The sequence below is a fragment of the Coregonus clupeaformis genome, chromosome 1 (assembly GCF_020615455.1).
Source record: "Coregonus clupeaformis isolate EN_2021a chromosome 1, ASM2061545v1, whole genome shotgun sequence".
NCBI lineage: Eukaryota > Metazoa > Chordata > Actinopteri > Salmoniformes > Salmonidae > Coregonus > Coregonus clupeaformis.
Genome location: NC_059192.1, coordinates 33,047,348 through 33,069,831, shown reverse-complemented (window position 1 = coordinate 33,069,831; position 22,484 = coordinate 33,047,348). Strand labels below are relative to the sequence as shown.

The following is a 22,484-nucleotide window of genomic DNA, read 5'->3' as shown; positions in this document are numbered from 1 at the left end:
TAGTATTTTTTTCTGATAGTGGATATAACGTTGAAGATCTGACGTTGTTTTAAAGGTACAAATTCAACATATTTTATACAAGGTTTGTCTATGTTGAAATTTGGTTAGGATGATGACATAATCCTGTGGTTGAAATTTCCCCCTCAAAACAAAATGTATTTCGCGTAGATTCCACGTCACAATATCGTTGACAAATTACATTGAATCAATGTTGACTCAACCAGTTAAAAGTCATCACAGTAGTCAAATTTCCTGTTGAAAACTTCGTTATCCATTAAGCATTGCTTCCTATATCTATTTAGAGTTTTTTGGGGAGTCTGTTTGTTTCCGCCGATTAATAGTCATTTAACGGTCAATTGTCCACGGTCAATGTCAACGGTCAGTGTTCATTCGGCGCAGTTTGGCAGGCAGGTTATCCTCCTGCCGCCCCCCACCCTCAGGCAAAGGGATCTGGACAATGGTTGGGTTTGGGGCCAGCATGGGGCTCAGGGCAGGGGGAAGTCTCCGCTCTGAATGAGTCAGGTCCTCCTTGTAAGAGCTCATACGCTGTAACTTGCTGGGCAGCCTCCCCATCGCTTGTTCCTGGGTAGCCTCTCCATGGTCGGCAAAGTCCACTGACAGCATCCTCTCCCTGCGGCCCCGGCCCTGGCCCCCATTCCCCAGGGGAGGGGTGGGGACGCCTGGTGGAGGGTTGGGGAAGTCAGGAGTTCTTCTCCTCGTGCTCCTTGATGCTGTAAGGAGGAGTGTTGACCTCGAAGGTGTTGTGGAACTGGGAGTAGTCGACCCGGAAGAAGCCCTCCTCCAGGGACATGACGGGCAGGAAGCGGTGGCCCCACAACACCTCGTCCTCCGTGTAGGAGGTCCGCGCCTGACACGTCATACCTGGGATGAGGGAGGGAGGGAGGAAGAAAGAGTAGATGGGGAATACAGAGAACAGATTGGAAGATAAGGAGAAAAACAGAGTTAAAGCGAGTGAGAGGTGCGTAGAAGACAAGATGGAAAAAGAAGGACACAGAGACAAGGGGAGGGAAAGACGAAGAGAGAAATAGAGTGAGAGGGAGAAGTGTCGGAGAATGACAGAGATAAAAAAGAAAGCGAAAACCTATAATTTCATCTAATATTGAACCTTTTCACATGTGAGTTCCAAATATCTCTAACGGTCGCCCCAGCGTGAGTTGTTTTATGCACGTGATGTCAGAATGCATACACTATTCCAAAATGTGGTTGTTATGCAACAGGACAGTTAACACACGCTGCCTGCTAATTATCTATTATCTGTTTCAACTTGTCAATTTCAAATTATTTTCGAACAAGTTGTATTTTCTAACAACAGTTTGAATTGAGGTGTGTTCCGCCTCCTCATTAATTCACATAGAAGTAGCCCATTGCAGTGTTGCGGACAATTTATGTTTGAGGCTTTACTGAGTCGGACAAACTTCCCTCTTCGAGGAGAGCCCTTCCCCCATTTTTTTCCGAACATCAAGTATGCAGACATTTGCACAGTCTTGCACGAACTGGTTTCATTTTCTAGCTGGCGCTCACATTGCCTCCATGTTTTCCTTACAAATAATAACTTTGGACATGTGTGCGTTCCTATCAAAGTAAGTGCCCTTATTTTCTGTATATCGTGTTGTCGTTTCTACTGTAGCATGAAGTCTGTATGTATGGAGCATAATGTATTTACAGTTTCATTCACATGTTTTCAAGTACTGGTGACAAATCATGCATTCCGATTATTGCATAGATTGTAATGGACACCTATGATGTGTGTAAAATACTTTTTTGAAGGTTGTACTGATTATAATGAGCTAATGCTAAGCTATTTAACAGCTACAGTGGGGAAAAAAAGTATTTAGTCAGCCACCAATTGTGCAAGTTCTCCCACTTAAAAAGATGAGAGAGGCCTGTAATTTTCATCATAGGTACACATCAACTATGACAGACAAAATGAGGAAAAAACATCCAGAAAATCACATTGTAGGATTTTTAATGAATTTATTTGCAAATTATGGTGGAAAATAAGTATTTGGTCACCTACAAACAAGCAAGATTTCTGGCTCTCACAGTCCTGTAACTTCTTCTTTAAGAGGCTCCTCTGTCCTCCACTCATTACCTGTATTAATGGCACCTGTTTGAACTTGTTATCAGTATAAAAGACACCTGTCCACAACCTCAAACAGTCACACTCCAAACTCCACTATGGCCAAGACCAAAGAGCTGTGAAAGGACACCAGAAACAAAATTGTAGACCTGCACCAGGCTGGGAAGACTGAATCTGCAATAGGTAAGCAGCTTGGTTTGAAGAAATCAACTGTGGGAGCAATTATTAGGAAATGGAAGACATACAAGACCACTGATAATCTCCCCTCGATCTGGGGCTCCACGCAAGATCTCACCCCGTGGGGTCAAAATGATCACAAGAACGGTGAGCAAAAATCCCAGAACCACACGGGGGACCTAGTGAATGACCTGCAGAGAGCTGGGACCAAAGTAACAAAGCCTACCATCAGTAACACACTACGCCGGCAGGGACTCAAATCCTGCAGTGCGAGACGTGTCCCCCCTGCTTAAACCAGTACATGTCTAGGCCCGTCTGAAGTTTGCTAGAGTGCATTTGGATGATCCAGAAGAGGATTGGGATAATGTCATATGGTCAGATGAAACCAAAATAGAACTTTTTGGTAAAAACTCAACTCGTCATGTTTGGAGGACAAAGAATGCTGAGTTGCATCCAAAGAACACCATACCTACTGTGAAGCATGGGGTGGAAACATCATGCTTTGGGGCTGTTTTTCTGCAAAGGGACCAGACGACTGATCCGTGTAAAGGAAAGAATGAATGGGGCCATGTATCGTGAGATTTTGAGTGAAAACCTCCTTCCATCAGCAAGGGCATTGAAGATGAAACGTGGCTGGGTCTTTCAGCATGGCAATGATCCCAAACACACCGCCCGGGAAACTTGAAGGAGTGGCTTCGTAAGAAGCATTTCAAGGTCCTGGAGTGGCCTGGCCAGTCTCCAGATCTCAACACCATAGAAAATCTTTGGAGGGAGTTGAAAGTCCCAAAACATCATTGCTCTAGAGGAGATCTGCATGGAGGAATGGGCCAAAATACCAGCAACAGTGTGTGAAAACCTTGTGAAGACTTACAGAAAACGTTTGACCTGTGTCATTGCCAACAAAGGGTATATAACAAAGTATTGAGAAACTTTTGTTATTGACCAAATACTTATTTTCCACCATAATTTGCAAATAAATTCATTAAAAATCCTACAATGTGATTTTCTGTATTTTTTTTTCTCATTTTGTCTGTCATAGTTGATGTGTACTTATGATGAAAATTACATCATTTTTTTAAGTGGGAGAACTTGCACAATTGGTGGCTGACTAAATACTTGTTTTCCCCACTGTATGTGTGGTGTCATGTTTGTTGACATTATACAATGCATTCTCTGTGTCACGTAAACGTCTGTCAGACCAAAGATGTTATAATGAGGTGAAGGAACGGTTCACTCATCTTTCGGGTAAACTTCCAGAAGTGAATGAAGGGAAGTGAATGATCGTAGACGACACACCCCCTTCAGCATGCATACTGCAAACAGACCAAACTCATCTTGTCTCCTCTTATTATCTTTGGTTGACGCGAAAAACAAACTTGGCGACTCGCACTAACAACCCATTGTTGGTTTACATTCGATTTCTAGAAAGTGTTTTACTCAATTATTTCGATCAATGTTGAGCACACCCATGATATGATGAATTATAAATGGTAATTGCTATTAGCTAATTCATATTGTGGTTTCTGTCAGCCGAGAGTTATCTAAATATGACCGCTTGTGTTACGTCAATCTTTCCTCAGTTAGCGCTAGGACTAATGTAGCCTATATTTTCCGGTTTGGATGATTGTGTTATGCTGTTGCTACTTCTGTGAATGTCTGAACATTGCATCCAAAAATAAACTGGTCACATGCAGGACATAACTTTGTAAGGACTGTGTTTGTGCAAAATGTTTCTGTGAAAAAACAGTGTGGCTAGCTCAAATGCTGACTGTTGCGTCAATCGAAACTGGACGTTCTAAATTAGCGTTCTAATCACACCGGTTTGAGCGTACGCTGCAGGGAACCCCTTCAGAATGATCACACCCGTTTGTTGATACGTGTGAAAAGGTTAAAGATAAATGTAATATTCTCTTAATATTTTATTTGATTATACTGGGAATGGTAGTCCTCATATTTTGCCTCAAAGGAATGGGAGAAATATGTATTTTTATTGTTTTTTTATTGTTTTGAAAACAAAATACAAACAAGACTACAAAATATACATTATCAACAAGCTTAACAAGCTTATATTTTGGGTTCAGATGGGGTAAGGCAGTTGAACTAAACCCATGAGCCATTTACTGTATATTCTTCCATCAATGGCTATATATCATGAATTTAAAAGTCCAGAAATGGATGTACCCCAGAATGCCCATTTAAAGAACAGATTGAATTAAAGAAAGAGTCTGCTTTTACCAGTGGTTTCCACAATGCCCTCCAGGATGACCACGATCTCAAACTCCTCGTTCATGAGCGAGCGCTGGGACAGGTCGAAGAAGGGGCTCTTGGAATTGATCTCGTGGCAGATAGTCAGAGGGGACACCAGGAAGAGCTGGTCTGCCCCCGTCCCGAATCCTACGTCTAGCTCACACTGGTCCAGAGGTAGAAACTCCCCCTCTGGAGTCTGACGAGACTGGAAAACAAAAGAGTGTGGCACATGTTATGCCTGTAAGAGGAGGGATGTTGTGTAAGAAACTGCATTATGGTAGAAACTCAGTACTACTGTATAGGGATTCATATTTTCCAGAGAATCTACCAAGTTTCAATACCGGAAATAATTCATATTTATCCCGAGAGTCTCGCTGAATACAGGAAAAATTGGAATAGCCCATTTAAAAGCATTTAAAACCAAGATATGTTCACTATGCCAAGGTTCTCCCCAAATAAGAGGGGCAGTGCGCCACCTAGTCGGCTTGCCTGCGAAACTACAATAGGTAAAGATTGCAGAGCAAATTAAACTGAGATTTAGTAATGATAGAGTAACTATCTTTGATCACCAATGACATTGGTTTGAATTGCCAAACAGGCCATTCATAAATTCTGAGCATGATCATGTTCCTCAATGAATTCAGCGCATTTCAGCAGTAGGCTATCCCGACACAGAGCACACTCAGGACGCACAGAGCGCACCCCGAGTATAGCATTGTCGAATCATACAAACATTGTAACGGTAGTCAAATGACAAAAGTTGTTAAGCTTGCTAGATAACCTCCTTCAACAATGACAGAAATCTCCTATATTTGGCAAAATCGAGTTAATGATTACACAGATAGCAGATCAGCTCATGAATAACGGGGAGACGAAGAGTGCAAATAATTTAAATATTAACGTGTACCAACTCTGTTTAAAAATATCTATATCTACTCTCATACCGTTTGTTGATCAGCACATTCTCTACCGAAGCTCAGCAAGTACGAGACAGCGCAGAGAAGCGAGGAAATGTTATAAGCGGTATTTTGACATGCATAGGCGAGACAGGCTTTCATAATGCAACCTATATATTACAGAATAAAGTTAGGAATTTTCATGCAAGACATGTGTCAGGATTTTGGGTTTCTGTGGAATTGGGACTGCATAGGAAAATAGCCTGGGCTCTAGGACAGGAGAAGATACTATAGCATTTTCCCTCATGCCTCTGAATTGTTAACAGACTTCATGTCTGTGACAGTGACGCATAGTGAATTGTGCATAGACCTATCAAATTTGTATTAATGACAGCCCCGGGATTCCGGTTACCCATGTTAATCCCTACTACTGTATATGCCTTACAGATCCTTTCAGATCTATGAAGAGCTATCGTATAAAGAAGGGTCTAGAAGAGGGGGTAGGGGGAAGTGATTAATTTTGGACTGGGTGCAAGACTGAATCAGATAAAGACTGATCCCCTACTCCATTTCCTCTCCCGTGTAGCAATTACTAAGGACTTAAAACCAGCTCTGTATGCTGCATGAAGGAAGATAACTATTTTGGAAACCGAATGCGTCTTCATCCTTACATTTTGCAAAACGTTTTAATCACTGTGGAAATAAAGACAATTAATTTCCTAAAATAACTTTACCCGACCCATTGTGCAACTGACACGTTTACTTTAGGCCTATAGCATTGGGTTCCTATAGTTCTCCCAAACTCTCCAGTAGCGTGCTCTAGCACAGAGAGCCTGGCCTCTTTGACAAGACTGCCAGGAGGACCACAGATGGCGAAACAGACTGCGATTCTTATTCACAGCGGCGTTGGGGACAGAAGGGTGCAACATTTCACAGGAAGGAGTCTGTACCCACAGCTCCCTCAACGCCTTGGCTTGGAAAAGCTGTTTTTTCCCAGTATCTTCACATTTTAGTGCCAGGCGCCTATGGTGCATCATTAAAATGTCTTATAGCCATTGATGGAGGCAGTGTGTAAGTTACATGTTTACGGTCAATGTTCCTGTTATGGTCCTGGTGTGAGCTCTTAACCTGAACGACATGTGATGGTCATAACCACTTTAAACACATAAACCCTTTATAAGGCATATGCTTCACAAATAAGTTATAGGCAAATGTCATGTCAATAACTGGCCTGCTACACCAGACGTGTAATGTTTGCAGAGCGTGATATGCTCCTACTCATTTCAATGACGTGCCGGCTTTGTGAGGTAAAAAGTTACGCTTCCAGTGTAGCAAGTAAAAAAACTGTTTTCTAGATGCCCTAGTGTAGCTCCTAAATTAGACTATAAAGGGTGGCAAAAGGATTATACAGCATTTGGTCAAGCACCACATTTTATATCACCCTTTATGTAGTATGATCTTGCTTATTAATGCTTTATGAACACTCAATAAAGCCTTGATAAGTTGTTTTATTCAGATTAAAGTGGGATCCAATGGTCTAGTATACCAGAGAGACGTATGTTGAGAAGAAGGGAGCGGAGCAGAAGAGCAAGATGTCAAAGAGAAGGAGTGGTGTGTGAGAGTGAGGGGAGAGCAATAGACAACAATGAGAGACAGAACATTAGAGAGAGAAGAGGGGAAGGAAAGAAAAAGGGAAGACAAAGTCATGAGGGAGAGAACGTGAGTCAGAGATAAGAAAGAGGAGACAGAAATAAATCAGGAGTGATGTGGGATTGAGAGTAGGGCTGTTACGGTGACCGTATTACCGCTACACTGGGGGGTCACGAGTCAGGATGGCAGTCAAATTCCACGTGGCCGTTAGTCACGGTAATTAGGCTTCTCCAAGCTCTGATGCTGCTGATGGTCATTAGTAGCCTACCAAACTTGCTAACTGCCTGGTACTCAGCTCTCTATTGTCCCTCTAATCACTCTAACATCAATGCAAATAGTTTCGAAAATCTAATCAAACACTTAATGAGAGCGCACGAGCTCATTTTTGCTCAACAATTCTCTCTTTACAACAGGAGTATAGCCTACCTGGCTGGCATGAAAATGAACCACAGGAAAAGCGCCCTCCATTCGCTATTGAAGTGCATAGATGACGTATTTTTTCCCCTGCCCCTATTCCGACAGGTGCATGATAATGGTCCATTTTAAATCAAAACTAATTTCACACATTACCAGTCAAAAGTTTGGACACTGTCACGGATGCCGCCGAGGCCGCTCCTCCCTCCTTGCTCGGGCAGGCTTCGGCGTTCGTCGTCCCCGGGAGTACTAGCTACTACCGCTCGATGTTTTCGATGTTTGTTTTGTAATGTCTAGTTGGTACACCTGTTTCGTATTCTGTATTGATTATGTTACATATAAGTTCCCTTGTTTTATGTTTGCCTTTGTGTGTTATTGTCCGCGTGTCCTGTATGTATGGTTGGCATTGATCATCCTGTTTATTACGCACTCCGCGTATTATCCTCCTCTTGTGTTTTGGAGGCTTTTGTTTTGTGCGTATTTTTGGAAAGTAAAGCAGTCGTTACTGATCTTCTGTGTCCTGCGCCTGACTTCACCGCTGCATACACTTCAGCATTTTGACAGAATAACACACCACCCATGGAGTCAGCAGGAGCAGCGGCGGTGACCGAGTCACTGGAGGATCGGGTCAGCAGCCAGGACGCCATGATCCATAGACTCGGCTCCGCCATGCAAGACGTGATGGACACCCTGCGCCGATGGGAAAGAGGAGGCTTGCATTACCACCACCATCGGCCAGCCCCATCGTACCATCTCCGGAGTCCAGTGGGATTCGGCTCTCGCTCCTGAGGGCATTTGATGGCACCGCAGCCGGGTGTCAGGGGTTCCTACTTCAAGTGGAACTCTACCTGGCAACCATACACCCGGCGCCCTCGGGATACGAGAGCGTTTCCGCCCTCATCTCCTGTCTATCCGGCAAGGCGCTGGAGTGGGCCAATGCCGAATGGAGGGGAATAGACGCCGCCACCATCAGCTACGCGGAGTTCTCCCGCCGCTTCAGGGCTGTTTTCGATCATCCCCCAGAGGGTAAAGCGGCGGGGGAGCGTCTGTTCCACCTCCGACAGGGGAAGAGGAGCGCACAAGAGTTCGCCCTGGACTTCCGGACTCTAGCGGCGGATGCGGGGGTGGAATGAGAGGGCCCTCATCGACCACTATCGGTGCAGCCTGCGAGAGGAACGTTCGATGCGAGTTGGCCTGCAGGGACACCAATCTAAACTTCGATCAGTTGGTGGACATGTCGATCCGTCTGGATACCCTGCTGGCTACCCGCGGGCGTCCGGAGTTGGGGCCGTCCATTCCATCCCCAGCACCTCCGAGCCGAGCCCTATGGAGCTCGGGTGTGCTGGCTATAGAGAGGAGGAGAGAGATCCGGAGGGAGGCCGTCCTCTGTACCAACTGTGGCCGTAGAGGACACACTGCGGTTCGGTGCTGGGGAGGGACTCCAGTGGATCGAGGCAACAGGTCACGCACTGGGAGTCATTCCAGGTGAGTAGGCGCCCAACTCACCCAGAGCTCTCTGTTGTTCACCTGTGTATACCAGTAGTATTTCCCCAGGTTGCATCTCATTCCCAGCATAAGGCGCTAGTCGATTCAGGCGCAGCTGGGAATTTTATTGATCGTAATTTTTTGTGTTAAGTTAGGGATTCCCCTCCTACCAGTAGATGTGCCCTTTCCTATTCATGCCTAGATAGCCGTCCGTTTGGGATCTGGGTTGATTAGGAGGTCACAGCGCCACTAAAGATGAAGACGCAGGGGGGTCATGAGGAGATCATTCAGTTGTATCTGATCGACTCTCCTGCGTATCCCGTGGTGCTGGGACTTCCTTGGTTAATCTCCCATGAGCCCACCATTTTGTGGCAACAGAGGGCTCTCAAGGAGTGGTCTGACCAGTGTGTCGGGCGGTGTCTAGGTGTTTCCGTAGGGGCGACCACGGTGGAAAGTCCGAACCAAGTGCCCGCACTGCACATTCCTCCTGAGTATGATGATTTGGCACTCGTGTTCAGCAAGATGAGGGCGACGCGATTGCCACCTCATAGACAGGGGGATTGTGCGATAGACCTCCAGGCAGGTGCTGCACTTCCGCGTAGTCATGTGTATCCTCTGTCTCAAGAGGAGACGGCGGCTATGGAGACATACATAGCCGAGTCTCTGAGACAGGGATACATATGGCCCTCCACTTCTCCTGCGTCCTCGAGTTTCTTTTTTGTGAAGAAGAAGGATGGAGGGTTGCGCCCGTGTATTGATTACCGTAGTCTCAATCAGATCACTGTTAAATACAGTTATCCTCTCCCTCTGATTGCGAGTATGACGGAATCATTACACAGAGCGTTTCTTCACAAAACTGGATCTCAGGAGCGCCTACAACTTGGTGCACATTAGGGAGGGAGAGATGAATGGAAGACAGCATTTAGTACCACCTCGGGTCACTATGAGTATCTCGTCATGCCATACGGGTTAATGAATGCTCCTTCAGTCTTCCAATCCTTTGTGGGCCGAGATCTTCCGGGATTTGCATGGGCAGGGTTTAGTGGTGTATATTGACGACATTCTAGTGTACTCTTCTACACGAGCCGAGCATGTAGCCCTGGTGCGTCGAGTGTTGGGTAGGCTGTTGGAGCATGACTTGTATGTCAAGGCAGAGAAATGTCTGTTTTTCCAGGAGTCCATCTCCTTCCTGGGCCATCGGTTGTCCGCGTCAGGGGTGGAGATGGAGATTGACCGCGTTTCAGCCGTGCGTAATTGGCAGACTCCAACCACGGTTAAGGAGGTGCAGCGGTTTTGGGTTTTGCCAATTACTACCGGAGGTTTATCCGGGGGTTTTGGACAGGTAGCAGCTCCCATCACCTCCCTGCTGAAGGGGGGCCCGGTGCGTTTGCAGTGGTCGGCTGAGGCGGACAGGGCGTTTGGACAACTGAAGGACCTGTTCACCTCGGCTCCGGTGCTGGCGCATCCGGACCCCGCTTTAGCGTTCCAGGTGGAGGTGGACGCGTCAGAGGCCGGTATTGGGGCTGTACTGTCTCAACGCTCAGGCACGCCTCTAAACTCTGGCCCTGCGCTTTTTACTCTAAGAAGCTCAGCCCGGCGGAACGTAATTATGACGTGGGGACAGGGAGCTGCTAGCCGTGGTTCAAGCCCTAAAGGTGTGGAGGCATTGGCTTGAGGGGGCTCAACACCCTTTTCTCATTCTGACTGACCATCGTAACCTGGAGTACATCCAGGCAGCTAGGAGACTGAACCCTCGTCAGGCTAGGTGGGCCATGTTTCTGGCCCGGTTTGTTTTTAAGCTCACTTACATCCCAGGGTCCCAGAACGTTAAGGCAGACGCCCTGTCCCGGCGATATGACACAGAGGAGAGGTCCATTGAGCCCATTCCCATACTGCCAGAGTCTTGTCTGGTGGCACCGGTGGTGTGGGAGGTCGATGCGGAAATCGAGTGGGCGTTACGTACTGACCCTACTCCTCCAGAGTGTCCAGTGGGCGGACGTCGTTCCGCTTCGAGATTCGTGATCGTCTCATTTATTGGGCTCATCGTCACCCTCCCTCTGGACATCCTGGTATTGGCCGGACAGTGCACTGCCTTAGTGAAAAGTACTGGTGGCCAACATTGGCTAAGGACGTGAGGGTTTATGTCTCCTCCTGCTCGGTGTGCGCTCAGTGTAAGGCGCCTAGACACCTGCCCAGGGGGAAGTTACAACCCCTACCCGTTCCACAACGGCCGTGGTCTCACCTATCGGTAGACTTTGTCACGGACCTTCCCCCCTCCCAGGGGAATACCACTATTCTGGTCGTTGTGGATCGGTTCTCTAAGGCCTGTCATCTCATCCCAATGTCGGGTCTCCCTACTGCCCTACAGACTGCTGAGGCTTTGTTTACCCATGTCTTCCGGCACTACGGGGTACCCGAGGATATAGTGTCTGATCGGGGTCCCCAATTCACCTCTAGAGTCTGGAGGGCGTTCATGGAATGCTTGGGGGTCTCGGTTAGCCTTACCTCGGGTTTCCACCCTGAGAGTAATGGGCAGGTGGAGAGAGTGAACCAGGATGTGGGTAGGTTTCTGAGATCTTATTGCCAGGACCGGCAGGAGGAGTGGTCGGGGTATATCCCCTGGGCAGAGATTGCCCAGAACTCCCTTCGCCATTCCTCTACGAATCTGACCCCTTTCCAGTGTGTGTTGGGGTATCAGCCGGTTCTGGCACCATGGCATCAGAGCCAGATCGAGGCTCCTGCGGTGGATGAGTGGTTTCGGCGCTCGGAGGAGACATGGAACGCTGCGCATGTACATCTGCAGCGGAGCTATCCGTAGGCAGAAGGCGCGCCGATCTCCACCGCAGTGAGGGTCAAGTGTACGCACCTGGAGATCGAGTCTGGCTCTCGACTCGAAACCTGCTCCTTCGCCTGCCCTGCCGGAAGCTGGGTCGGCGGTTTGTGGGGCCATTTAAAAGTCCTGAGGAGATTGAACGAGGTATGTTACAGGTTACAACTGCCTAATGATTATCACATTAACCCCTCGTTCCATGTGTCTCTCCTCAGGCCGGTGGTAGCTGGTCCACTCCAGGACAATGAGATACGGGAGACTCCTCCGCCCCCACTGGACATCGAGGGGGCTCCAGCGTACTCAGTCCGGTCCATCGTGGATTCGAGACGTCGGGTGGGGGGTCTGCAGTATCTCGTGGAGTGGGAGGGGTACGGTCCAGAGGAACGGTGCTGGGTGCCTAGGGGGGACATTTTAGATCCCTCCCTCCTGACGGAGTTCCACCGGAGTCATCCCACGCGCCCTGCTCCGCGTCCTCCTGGCCCTCCCCGAGGCCGGCTGGAGCCGCGCGTCAAGGGGGGGGTACTGTCACGGATGCCGCCGAGGCTGCTCCTCCTCCTTGCTCGAGCAGGCTTCGTCCCCGGAGTACTAGCTACTACCGCTCGATGTTTTCGATGTTTGTTTTGTAATGTCTAGTTGGTACACCTGTTTCGTATTCTGTATTGATTATGTTACATATAAGTTCCCTTGTTTTATGTTTGCCTTTGTGTGTTATTGTCCGCGTGTCCTGTATGTATGTGTCACGCCCCTGGCTCTGGGGACTATGTTATGTTGAGCCAGGGTGTGTAAGTCTATGTTTTGTATATCTATGTTGGCCTGAGTGACTCCCAATCAGAGGCAACGAGTGTCAGCTGGTTGTCTCTGATTGGGAGCCATATTTAACTATCGGTCTTTTCACTTTGTGTTGTGGTTTCTTGTTCCTTTTTGGTTTGTGTATCGAAGGACTTCACGTTTCGTTCATTGTTTTGATCGTGGTGATCTAGTTAATAAATATAAATATGTTCACCCTAGCAAGCTGCGCCTTGGTCCACTCTGTTAGACGATCGTGACAGAAGAAACCACCAAGACAGGACCAAGCAGCATGAAGAGGAGAGAGGAAGGACCTGGGATCAGGGGAGTAGGAGTTTCGGCTGGGCCACGCTAAGTGAAGAGGAGAGAGGCTGGTCTATGAAGCAATGGATCGAGAGTCTGGCGAGAGCTAGGGAGGCCTGGTCCACGGGAGGAGAGAACCCCCAGAAAATTTTTAGGGGGCTCACGGCGTGGGCTGACGGGGGCAGCAGGTGGCCGCGATGGAGCGGTCAGCGGGTGTGAAGAGGAGGCCGCCAGGTTAAGGGGGCCACTGGTCACAGAGGAGAGGGAAAGTGTGGAGGCACGGCGAGAGGTACTGGGGTGTATTACCAGTCCGGTCCGGCCCGTTCCTGATCCCTGCATAGGGCCAGTGGCGTGTGTCCCCAGTACACGGTTCGGCCTGTTCCTGCCTCGCACCGAGCCTGTGGTGCGCGTCGTCAGCCCTGTCCGGCCCGTTCCTGCTCTCCGTACCAAGTCGGTGGTGCGCGTCGCCAGCCCGGTCCGGCCCATTCCTGCTCTCTGCACCAAGTCTGTGGTGCGCGTCGCCAGCCCAGTCCGGCCCATCCAAGCTTCCGCACCAAGCCAGTGGTGTGCGTCGTCAGTCCGACGCGGCCCGTTCCTGCTCTCTCGCACCAAGTCTGTGGTGCGCGTCGCCAGCCCAGTCCGGCCCATCCAAGCTTCCCGCACCAAGCCAGTGGTGTGCGTCGTCAGTCCGGGCACGGCCCGTGCCTGCTCTCCGCACCAAGTCTATGGTGCGTTTCATCAGCCATGTCCGGCCCGTTCCTGCTCTCCGCACCAAGTCTGTGGTGCGGCGTCGCCAGCCCAGTCCGGCCCATCCAAGCTCCCCGCACCAGGTCAGTGGTGCGCGTCGTCAGCCCGGTCCGGCTCATTCCTGCTCCCCGCACCAGTCAGGGGTGCGCTCCGTCAGCCCGGTCCGGCCCGTTCCTCCTCCACGCATCAAGCCAGGGGTGTGCGTCGTCAGTCCAGCACAACCCGTGCCTGGGTCATGTCCGGGCCGGATCCGCCGCAGGCGGAGTGCCCACCCGGTCCCTCCCCTGTTGTGGTTGTTTGGCGCGGCCGAGTCCGCGCCTTTGGGGGGTACTGTCACGCCCCTGGCTCTGGGGACTATGTTATGTTGAGCCAGGGTGTGTAAGTCTATGTTTTGTATATCTATGTTGGCCTGAGTGACTCCCAATCAGAGGCAACGAGTGTCAGCTGGTTGTCTCTGATTGGGAGCCTATTTAACTATCGGTCTTTTCACTTTGTGTTGTGGTTTCTTGTTCCTTTTGGTTTGTGTATCGAAGGACTTCACATTTCGTTCATTGTTTTGATCGTGTGATCTAGTTAATAAATATAAATATGTTCACCCATAGCAACGCTGCGCCTTGGTCCACTCTGTTAGACGATCGTGACAGTATGGTTGGCATTGATCATCCTGTTTATTAGCACTCCGCGTATTATCCTCCTCTTGTGTTTTGGAGGCTTTTGTTTTGTGCGTATTTTTGGAAAGTAAAGCAGTCGTTACTGATCTTCTGTGTCCTGCGCCTGACTTCACCGCTGCATACACTTCAGCATTTTGACAGACACACCTACTCATTCAAGGGTTTTTCTTAATTTTTACTATTTTCTACAATGTATAATAATAGTGAAGACATCAAAACTATGAAATAACAGATATGGAATCATGTACTTACCAAAAAAGAGTTAAACAAATCAAAATATATTATATATTTGAGATTCTTCAAATAGACACCCTTTGCCTTCATGACAGCTTTGCACACTTGGCATTCTCTCAACCAGCTTCACCTGGAATGCTTTTCCAAAACTCTTGAAGGAGTTCCCACATATGCTGAGCACTTGTTGGCTGCTTTTCCTTCACTCTGCTGTCCGACTCATCCCAAACCATCTCAATTGGGTTGAGGTCGGGGGATTGTGGAGGCCAGGTCATCTGATGCAGCATTCCATCACTCTCCTTCTTGGTAAAATAGCCCTTACACCGCCTGGAGGTGTGTTGGGTCATTGTCCTGTTGAAAAACAATGATAGTTCCACTAAGCCCAAACCCGATGGGATGGCGTATCGCTGCAGAATGCTGTGGTAGCCTTGCTGGTTAAGTGTGCCTTGAATTCTAAATAAATCACTGACAGTGTCACCAGCAAAGCACCCCCACACCATAACACCTCCTCCTCCATGCTTTCCGGTGGGAACTACACAAGCGGAGATCATCCATTCACCCACACCGCGTCTCACAAAGACACAGCAGTTGGAACCAAAAATCTCCAATTTGGACTCCAGACCAAAGGACAAATTTCCACCGGTCTAATGTCCATTGCTCGTGTTTCTTGGCCCAAGCAGGTCTCTTCTTCTTATTGTTGTCCTTTAGTAGTGGTTTCTTTGCAGCAATTCGACCACGAAGGCCTGATTCACACAGTCCCCTCTGAACAGTTGATGTTGAGATGTGTCTGTGACTTGAACTCTGTGAAGCATTTATTTGGGCTGTAATTTCTGAGGCTGGTAACTCTAATGAACTTATCCCCTAGAGCAGAGGTAACTCTGGGTCTTCCATTCCTGTGGCGGTCGTCTTCCATTCCTGTGGCGGTCGTCATGAGAGCCAGTTTCATCATAGCGCTTGATGGTTTTTGCGACTGCACTTGAAGAAACGTTCAAAGTTCTTGACATTTTCAATATAGACTGACCTTCATGTCTTAAAGTAATGATGGACTGTTGTTTCTCTTTTCTTATTTGAGCTGTTCTTGCCATAACATGGACTTGGTCTTTTACCAAATAGGGCTATCTTCTGTATACCACCCCTACCTTGTCACAACACAACTGATTGGCTGAAACGCATCAAGAAGGAAAGAAATGTCACAAATTAACTTTTAAGAAGGCACACCTTTTAATTGAAATGCATTCCAGGTGACTACCTCATGAAGCTGGTTGAGAGAATGCCAAGATTGTGCAAAGCTGTCATCAAGGCAAAGGGTGGCTATTTGAAAATCTCAAATATAAGATATATTTTGATTTGTTTAACACTTTTTTGGTTACTACATGATTCCATATGTGTTATTTCATCGTTTTGATGTCTTCACTATTATTCTACAATGTAAAAAATAGTAAAAATAAAGAAAAACCCTTGAATGAGTAGGTGTGTCCAAACTTTTGACTGGAAGTGTATATTGTTTAGTATATGTAAAGACAAGATTAAATCAAGAATAGTCTGATGGGTGACAATATTAGCCTATTACTTGTGAATGATATATTATCACTTGTGAATGATGCCCAGCTTGTGTGCAGTAAGGCAAGAAACGTATGCTTTTTTTTGCGACTTTTTCAAATCATAGTCGCACACCTCATGTAACCTAGTCCATAGGCCTATATGTTTTGATAAGGCTTTTATCACAACTAAAGTGGCCAAATAACTTCTTAAAATTAAGCACATTAATCAGCTTTACAACGGGTTTAGAGACTAAGGGGCATACATACGCAGCACGTGAGTTTCAAGTTTAGGGAAGATAATTTTCACCATAAAAATGCACCTTCATAATAAAGCAATACATGCATAATCGCGTTTGCTGTCACTTTTGAGAATGGTGTTTTCCCGCTAATGGAATATTCACGCTTATACCCTACTGCCATGTGCGCATTGCTGCGCTTATAATATGAAGAAATAGCCTAATAGTTTATCAACATTTTAACATTTACATTTACGTCATTTAGCAGACGCTCTTATCCAGAGCGACTTACAAATTGGTGCATTCACCTTATAGCCAGTGGGATAACCACTTTACAATGTTTTTTTAATTTTTAATTTTATTTTTTGGGGGGGGTGGGGTAGAAGGATTACTTTATCCTATCCCAGGTATTCCTTAAAGAGGTGGGGTTTCAAGTGTCTCCGGAAGGTGGTGAGTAACTCCGCTGTCCTGGCGTCGTGAGGGAGCTTGTTCCACCATTGGGGTGCCAGAGAAGCGAACAGTTTTGACTGGGCTGAGCGGGAACTGTGCTTCCGCAGAGGTAGGGGAGCCAGCAGGCCAGAGGTGGATGAACGCAATGCCCTCGTTTGGGTGTAGGGACTGATCAGAGCCTGAAGGTACGGAGGTGCCGTTCCCCTCACAGCTCCGTAGGCAAGCAACATGGTCTTGTAGCAGATGCGAGTTTCAACTGGAAGCCAGTGGAGTGTGCGGAGGAGTGGGGTGACGTGAGAGAACTTGGGAAGGTTGAACACCAGACGGGCTGCGGCATTCTGGATGAGTTGTAGGGGTTTAATGGCACAGGCAGGGAGGAAGAACAGCTCCATCTTTCCAAGGTTCAGCTTGAGGTGGTGATCCGTCATCCACACTGATATGTCTGCCAGACATGCAGAGAAGCGATTCGCCACCTGGTTATCAGAAGGGGGAAAGGAGAAGATTAGTTGTGTGTCGTCTGCGTAGCAATGATAGGAGAGGCCATGTGAGGATATGAGAGAGCCAAGTGACTTGGTGTATAGCGAGAATAGGAGAGGGCCTAGAACTGAGCCCTGGGGGACACCAGTGGTGAGAGCACGTGGTGCGGAGACAGCTTCTCGCCACGCCACTTGGTAGGAGCGACCGGTCAGGTAGGATGCAATCCAAGAGTGAGCCACGCCGGAGATGCCCAGCTCGGAGAGGGTGGAGAGGAGGATCTGATGGTTCACAGTATCAAAGGCAGCAGACAGGTCTAGAAGGACAAGAGCAGAGGAGAGAGAGTTAGCTTTAGCAGTGCGGAGAGACTCCGTGACACAGAGAAGAGCAGTCTCAGTTGAATGACCACTCTTGAAACCTGACTGGTTTGGATCAAGAAGGTAATTCTGAGAGAGATAGCAAGAGAGTTGGCTAAAGACGGCACGCTCAAGAGTTTTGGAGAGAAAAGAAAGAAGGGATACTGGTCTGTAGTTGTTGACATCAGAGGGATCGAGTGTTGGTTTTTTGAGAAGGGGTGCAACTCTCGCTCTCTTGAAGACAGAAGGGACATAGCCAGCGGTCAAGGATGAGTTGATGAGCGAGGTGAGGTAAGGGAGAAGGTCACCGGAGATGGTCTGGAGAAGAGAGGAGGGGATAGGGTCAAGCGGGCAGCTTGTTGGGCGGCCGGCCGTCACAAGTCGCAAGATTTTATCTGGAGAGAGAGGGGAGAAAGAAGTCAAAGCATAGGGTAGGGCAGTGTGAGCAGGAACAGCAGTGTCATTTGACTTAACAAATGAGGATCGGATGTCGTCAACCTTCTTTTCAAAATGGTTGACGAAGTCATCCACAGAGAGGGAGGAGGGGGGATTCAGCAGGGAGGAGAAGGTGGCAAAGAGCTTCCTATGGTTAGAGGCAGATGCTTGGAATTTATAGTGGTAGAAAGTGGCTTTAGCAGCAGAAACAGATGAAGAAAATGTATAGAGGAGGGAGTGAAAATATGCCAGGTCCGCAGGGAGTCTAGTTTTCCTCCATTTCCGCTCGGCTGCCCGGAGCCCTGTTCTGTGAGCTCGCAATGAGTCATCAAGCCACGGAGCTGGAGGGGAGGGCCGAGCCGGCCGGGAGGATAGGGGACATAGAGAGTCAAAGGATGCAGAAAGGGAGGAGAGGAGGGTTGAGGAGGCAGAATCAGGAGATTGGAGGGAGAAGGATTGAGTAGAGGGAAGAGATGATAGGATGGAAGAGGAGAGAGTAGTGGGAGAGAGAGAGCGAAGGTTGCGACAGCGCATTACCATCTGAGTAGGGGCAGAGTGAGTAGTGTTGGAGGAGAGCGAGAGAGAAAAGGATACAAAGTAGTGGTCGGAGACATGGAGGGGAGTTGCAGTGAGATTAGTAGAAGAACAGCATCTAGTAAAGATGAGGTCAAGCGTTTTGCCTGCCTTGTGAGTAGGGGGGGACGGTGAGAGGGTGAGGTCAAAAGAGGAGAGGAGTGGAAAGAAGGTGGCAGAGAGAAATGAGTCAAAGGTAGACGTAGGGAGGTTGAAGTCCCCCAGAACTGTGAGGGGTGAGCCATCCTCAGGAAAGGAACTAATCAAGGCGTCAAGCTCATTGATGAACTCTCCAAGGGAACCTGGAGGGCGATAAATGACAAGGATGTTAAGCTTAAATGGGCTAGTGACTGTGACAGCATGGAATTCAAATGAGGAGATAGACAGATGGGTCAGGGGAAAAATAGAGAATGTCCACTTGGGAGAGATGAGAATTCCTGTGCCACCACCCCGCTGACCAGATGCTCTCGGGGTATGCGAGAACACATGGTCAGATGAGGAGAGAGCAGTAGGAGTAGCAGTGTTTTCAGTGGTAATCCATGTTTCCGTCAGCGCCAAGAAGTCGAGGGACTGGAGGGTAGCATAGGCTGAGATGAACTCTTCCTTGTTGGCAGCAGAACGGCAGTTCCAGAGGCTGCCTGAGACCTGGAACTCCACGTGGGTGGTGCGTGCAGGGACCACCAGGTTAGAGAGGCAGCAGCCACGCGGTGTGAGGCGTTTGTATAGCCTGTGCGGAGAGGAGAGAACAGGGATAGACAGAGGCATAGTTGACAGGCTACAGAAAATGGCTACAATAATGCAAAGGAGATCGGAATGAAATGAACTAAACATCTGGGAAAGGAGAGAGCGGGGCCTCCCTCACCACAACACCCAAATATAACTCTCCCAACTTCCACCTCAGAAACTATAATTGTTGTAAACTACAGCGGTTCAGTGTTTTCTAGGAATAGACTAACTTAGTTTATTCAGCTAGCTAACTTGGTACAGTATTCTTCCGTGAAAATCGTCCAGGGCACCTAGTCATAAGACGCCACAGCCAGCTAGCATGCCGGACTCCAACAACACGGTTTACCACCAATACTCGGCCACAACAAACCACCAGTGTGTCAACACGCCAAGCAGATCATTCGTGTCCGTGTCTAACGTTGTGGGTTAGTCCCGACAGCTTGAGCGAGTCTGTCGTCAACTTATTCAGCCAGTTAGTTAGCTAGAATAGTTAGCATACTAGCTAGCCATTGCTTTCAGACAAAGAAGAAACCCCTCATTTTCACGGCACGAACACACAGAGAGCCAAGCTAACGTTAACTAGTCACCCATGTCCTGAATTCCCTTGAACGACTCTGGCTACCAATATGTAAAAACAAAACACAAATGTAGGTTATAACTTACCCCTAGCAGCTACTGTTAGCTAGCCAAGTGTAAAGCTAGCCACTGAATTGACTCAGCCAGTTCGCGTCAGTTTAAGCTAAACGTTCTGATCTGTCATGTCAGCCTCGTTGCTTGAAAAAGTTATTGGGATGCTAGTGGTTGTATTAATTTGGGATCTATCCCATCCCACAACTGTCCCAGACTATGTTTGGAATATTTATTTCTCGTACAGAATAGAATAGATCAACTTTTGTACTATGGGGGATAGTAGGTTGACATAGGCTAGTGCTTTTGCTGTTCGTTAGGCCTACTCATCTTGTTGGCTGACGAAAAGTAAATGTGGACAGATGTTCCAATATCTTCAATATGCACCTCGGAATTGGATAAGGACGTGTGCAGTTGCGTCCCCGATGTGTCTGTCTTCACTTGTAGCCTGTGAGAAAGACCTGATCACGTGACAGAGAGCCATTTGAGTGAGAGGTGCTTTGGAGCATGCAGCTGGGAGAAGGGAATTATAATTATTATATTCAGGCCAAGGGCACAACGGCCAATGGCAGCCAAAGGGGAGTCGCATCATGCAGCCTCAGAATGTATTAAAAATCAAAACATATAGCTCAATGTTTGTATCACAACTAAAGTTACATAATTAACTCTAAATTAAGCATATATGAGCACCTGTTTTGTTTTGTTAACTGCTCAACACAGAATAGCCCCATGTGCGCACTCCCTCAAATCGTTTAGAGAAAATATCCTTTCTATGTTCAGTTGTATTCTTCATACTATAAAATAATATAAAATAATGCCACGGAATTCTAAGCAAATCTTTTCTGCTAAATGAACTAGTGTAGCCCACAGCCATATGGCATAGCCATATCAGGGCCTAACATAAGGACAACTCAGAGTATGCTATTCTATTCTTCTGGGCGGCAGGTAGCTTAGTGGTTAAGAGTGTAGTGCCAGTAACCGAAAAGTCCCTGAGCCGACTAGGTGAAAAATATGTGCCCTTGAGCAAGGCACTTAACCCTAATTGCTCCTGTAAGTCGCTCTGGATAAGAGCGTCTGCTAAATGACTAAAACGAAAAAGACTACATTTTCTTCATGTCATGTTTCTTTAGACCTGTCTAAATAAATAATGGATTTATTGTGCTGGTGTAGGCTATATTATATGGATTTATTAGAATTTTTAAAATGTAGATGTTCCAAAGGTCTGCATCAGTGGCTTGTAGGCTATGCGTGGAAGACAGGAGATGCTAAATGTGTTTATGTTAATTAACGGTTAATTACCATGAGACCGGCAAATTTCATGACCGCCACAGCCCTAATTGAGAGACGTATTCACAGCCTCACTCTTCCTAAGTCTTCCCTCTTCAAAGAAAATCCATCCTATAAAGCAGTGGTTCCAACCCTTTTCGGTTACTCTACCACCAACTGGATTTTGCTCTGCCCGGAGTACCCCAGAAGTACCCCCTCATGTGCATTTTACCAGTAGGCCGATGGTCTCATGAGTCTTCTCAAGTACCCCCAGAGGTCCTAGTACCCCTGGTTGGGAACCACTACTATAAAACCAACACACACAAGACATCTCCCTCCAAGGATTCCCGGGAGTAACTTCTAAAAAGATGAGGGAAAATGAGACAGCTGTGGCCCTCAGATCCCTATTATACCTGTTGCATTATCATAGCAAGGAATCCAAGGCAATATTTAGTTATTTCGACATTCCCAGCCATGCTTCCCATGGCATTCCACTCCCCTACACCAGAGGGGCATTATTTAATGGCTGTCAGTTGAAGTTGATCAGTTCACCTACAGTGAACAAAATGATTGCTATATCTTGTCTGTAATGTGACCATTTATGGTGCATTTATGGTCTTAACAGGATTTGAATGCACCTCACAATGGTGCTCCATAGTGATCTGTGACCTCCACCTCAACATTGTGTATTTGAGCCCCTGTAGATATTGTGCCTCTCCAACAGTGAGTATAAACATCTTACAGGTTATGGCAAGGTGACATTTTATGTGATCTCCATTCAAAATATATTGTCTTGAGTGCCATGGTGGAAATGAATGTGGCCTTGGACAAGAACTTGCAATGCTTGCAATGAGTCCATGCTTCAGACAAGTCTAAAAAAGTAAAGATATCCTAAAGTTTGATCCATCTGAGTTTGAGTCAACATGAAAGCACAAAAACAGTAAGCAGGTGTGTGTGTGTGTGTGTGTGTGTGTGTGTGTGTGTGTGTGTGTGTGTGTGTGTGTGTGTGTGTGTGTGTGTGTGTGTGTGTGTGTGTGTGTGTGTGTGTGTGTGTGTGTGCGTGTGTACGTGTCCATATGTCCCGGTCGGTCATCCCATCCCGCTTACACTCTAGCCAGGCTTCTGTTGTTCTCTCCCTATAATCCCATTAGTTGTCAGAAGGTGTGCTGTGAAGGTGTGGTGCAGGAATCAAGCGCAGGACGCAGGAACTTAGTCCAATAGACTTTAGTGAACCAAAACTCAAAACGAGTCAAAAGAGCTTG

The 22,484-nt window shown here is 47.5% G+C and overlaps 1 protein-coding gene across 1 annotated transcript in view; it reads right to left on the bottom strand.

The window, feature by feature from the left end:
* Nucleotides 1-288: 288 nt before the first annotated feature.
* LOC121582293 (G protein-activated inward rectifier potassium channel 1) overlaps nucleotides 289-22,484 on the bottom strand; it is a 50,647-nt gene continuing 28,451 nt past the window's right edge. The window contains 3 exon segments of the mRNA XM_041898006.2: nucleotides 289-703; nucleotides 705-882; nucleotides 4,514-4,730. Of these exon segments, the coding sequence (XP_041753940.2) occupies nucleotides 373-703; nucleotides 705-882; nucleotides 4,514-4,730 (726 nt within the window). The 3' untranslated portion in view covers nucleotides 289-372.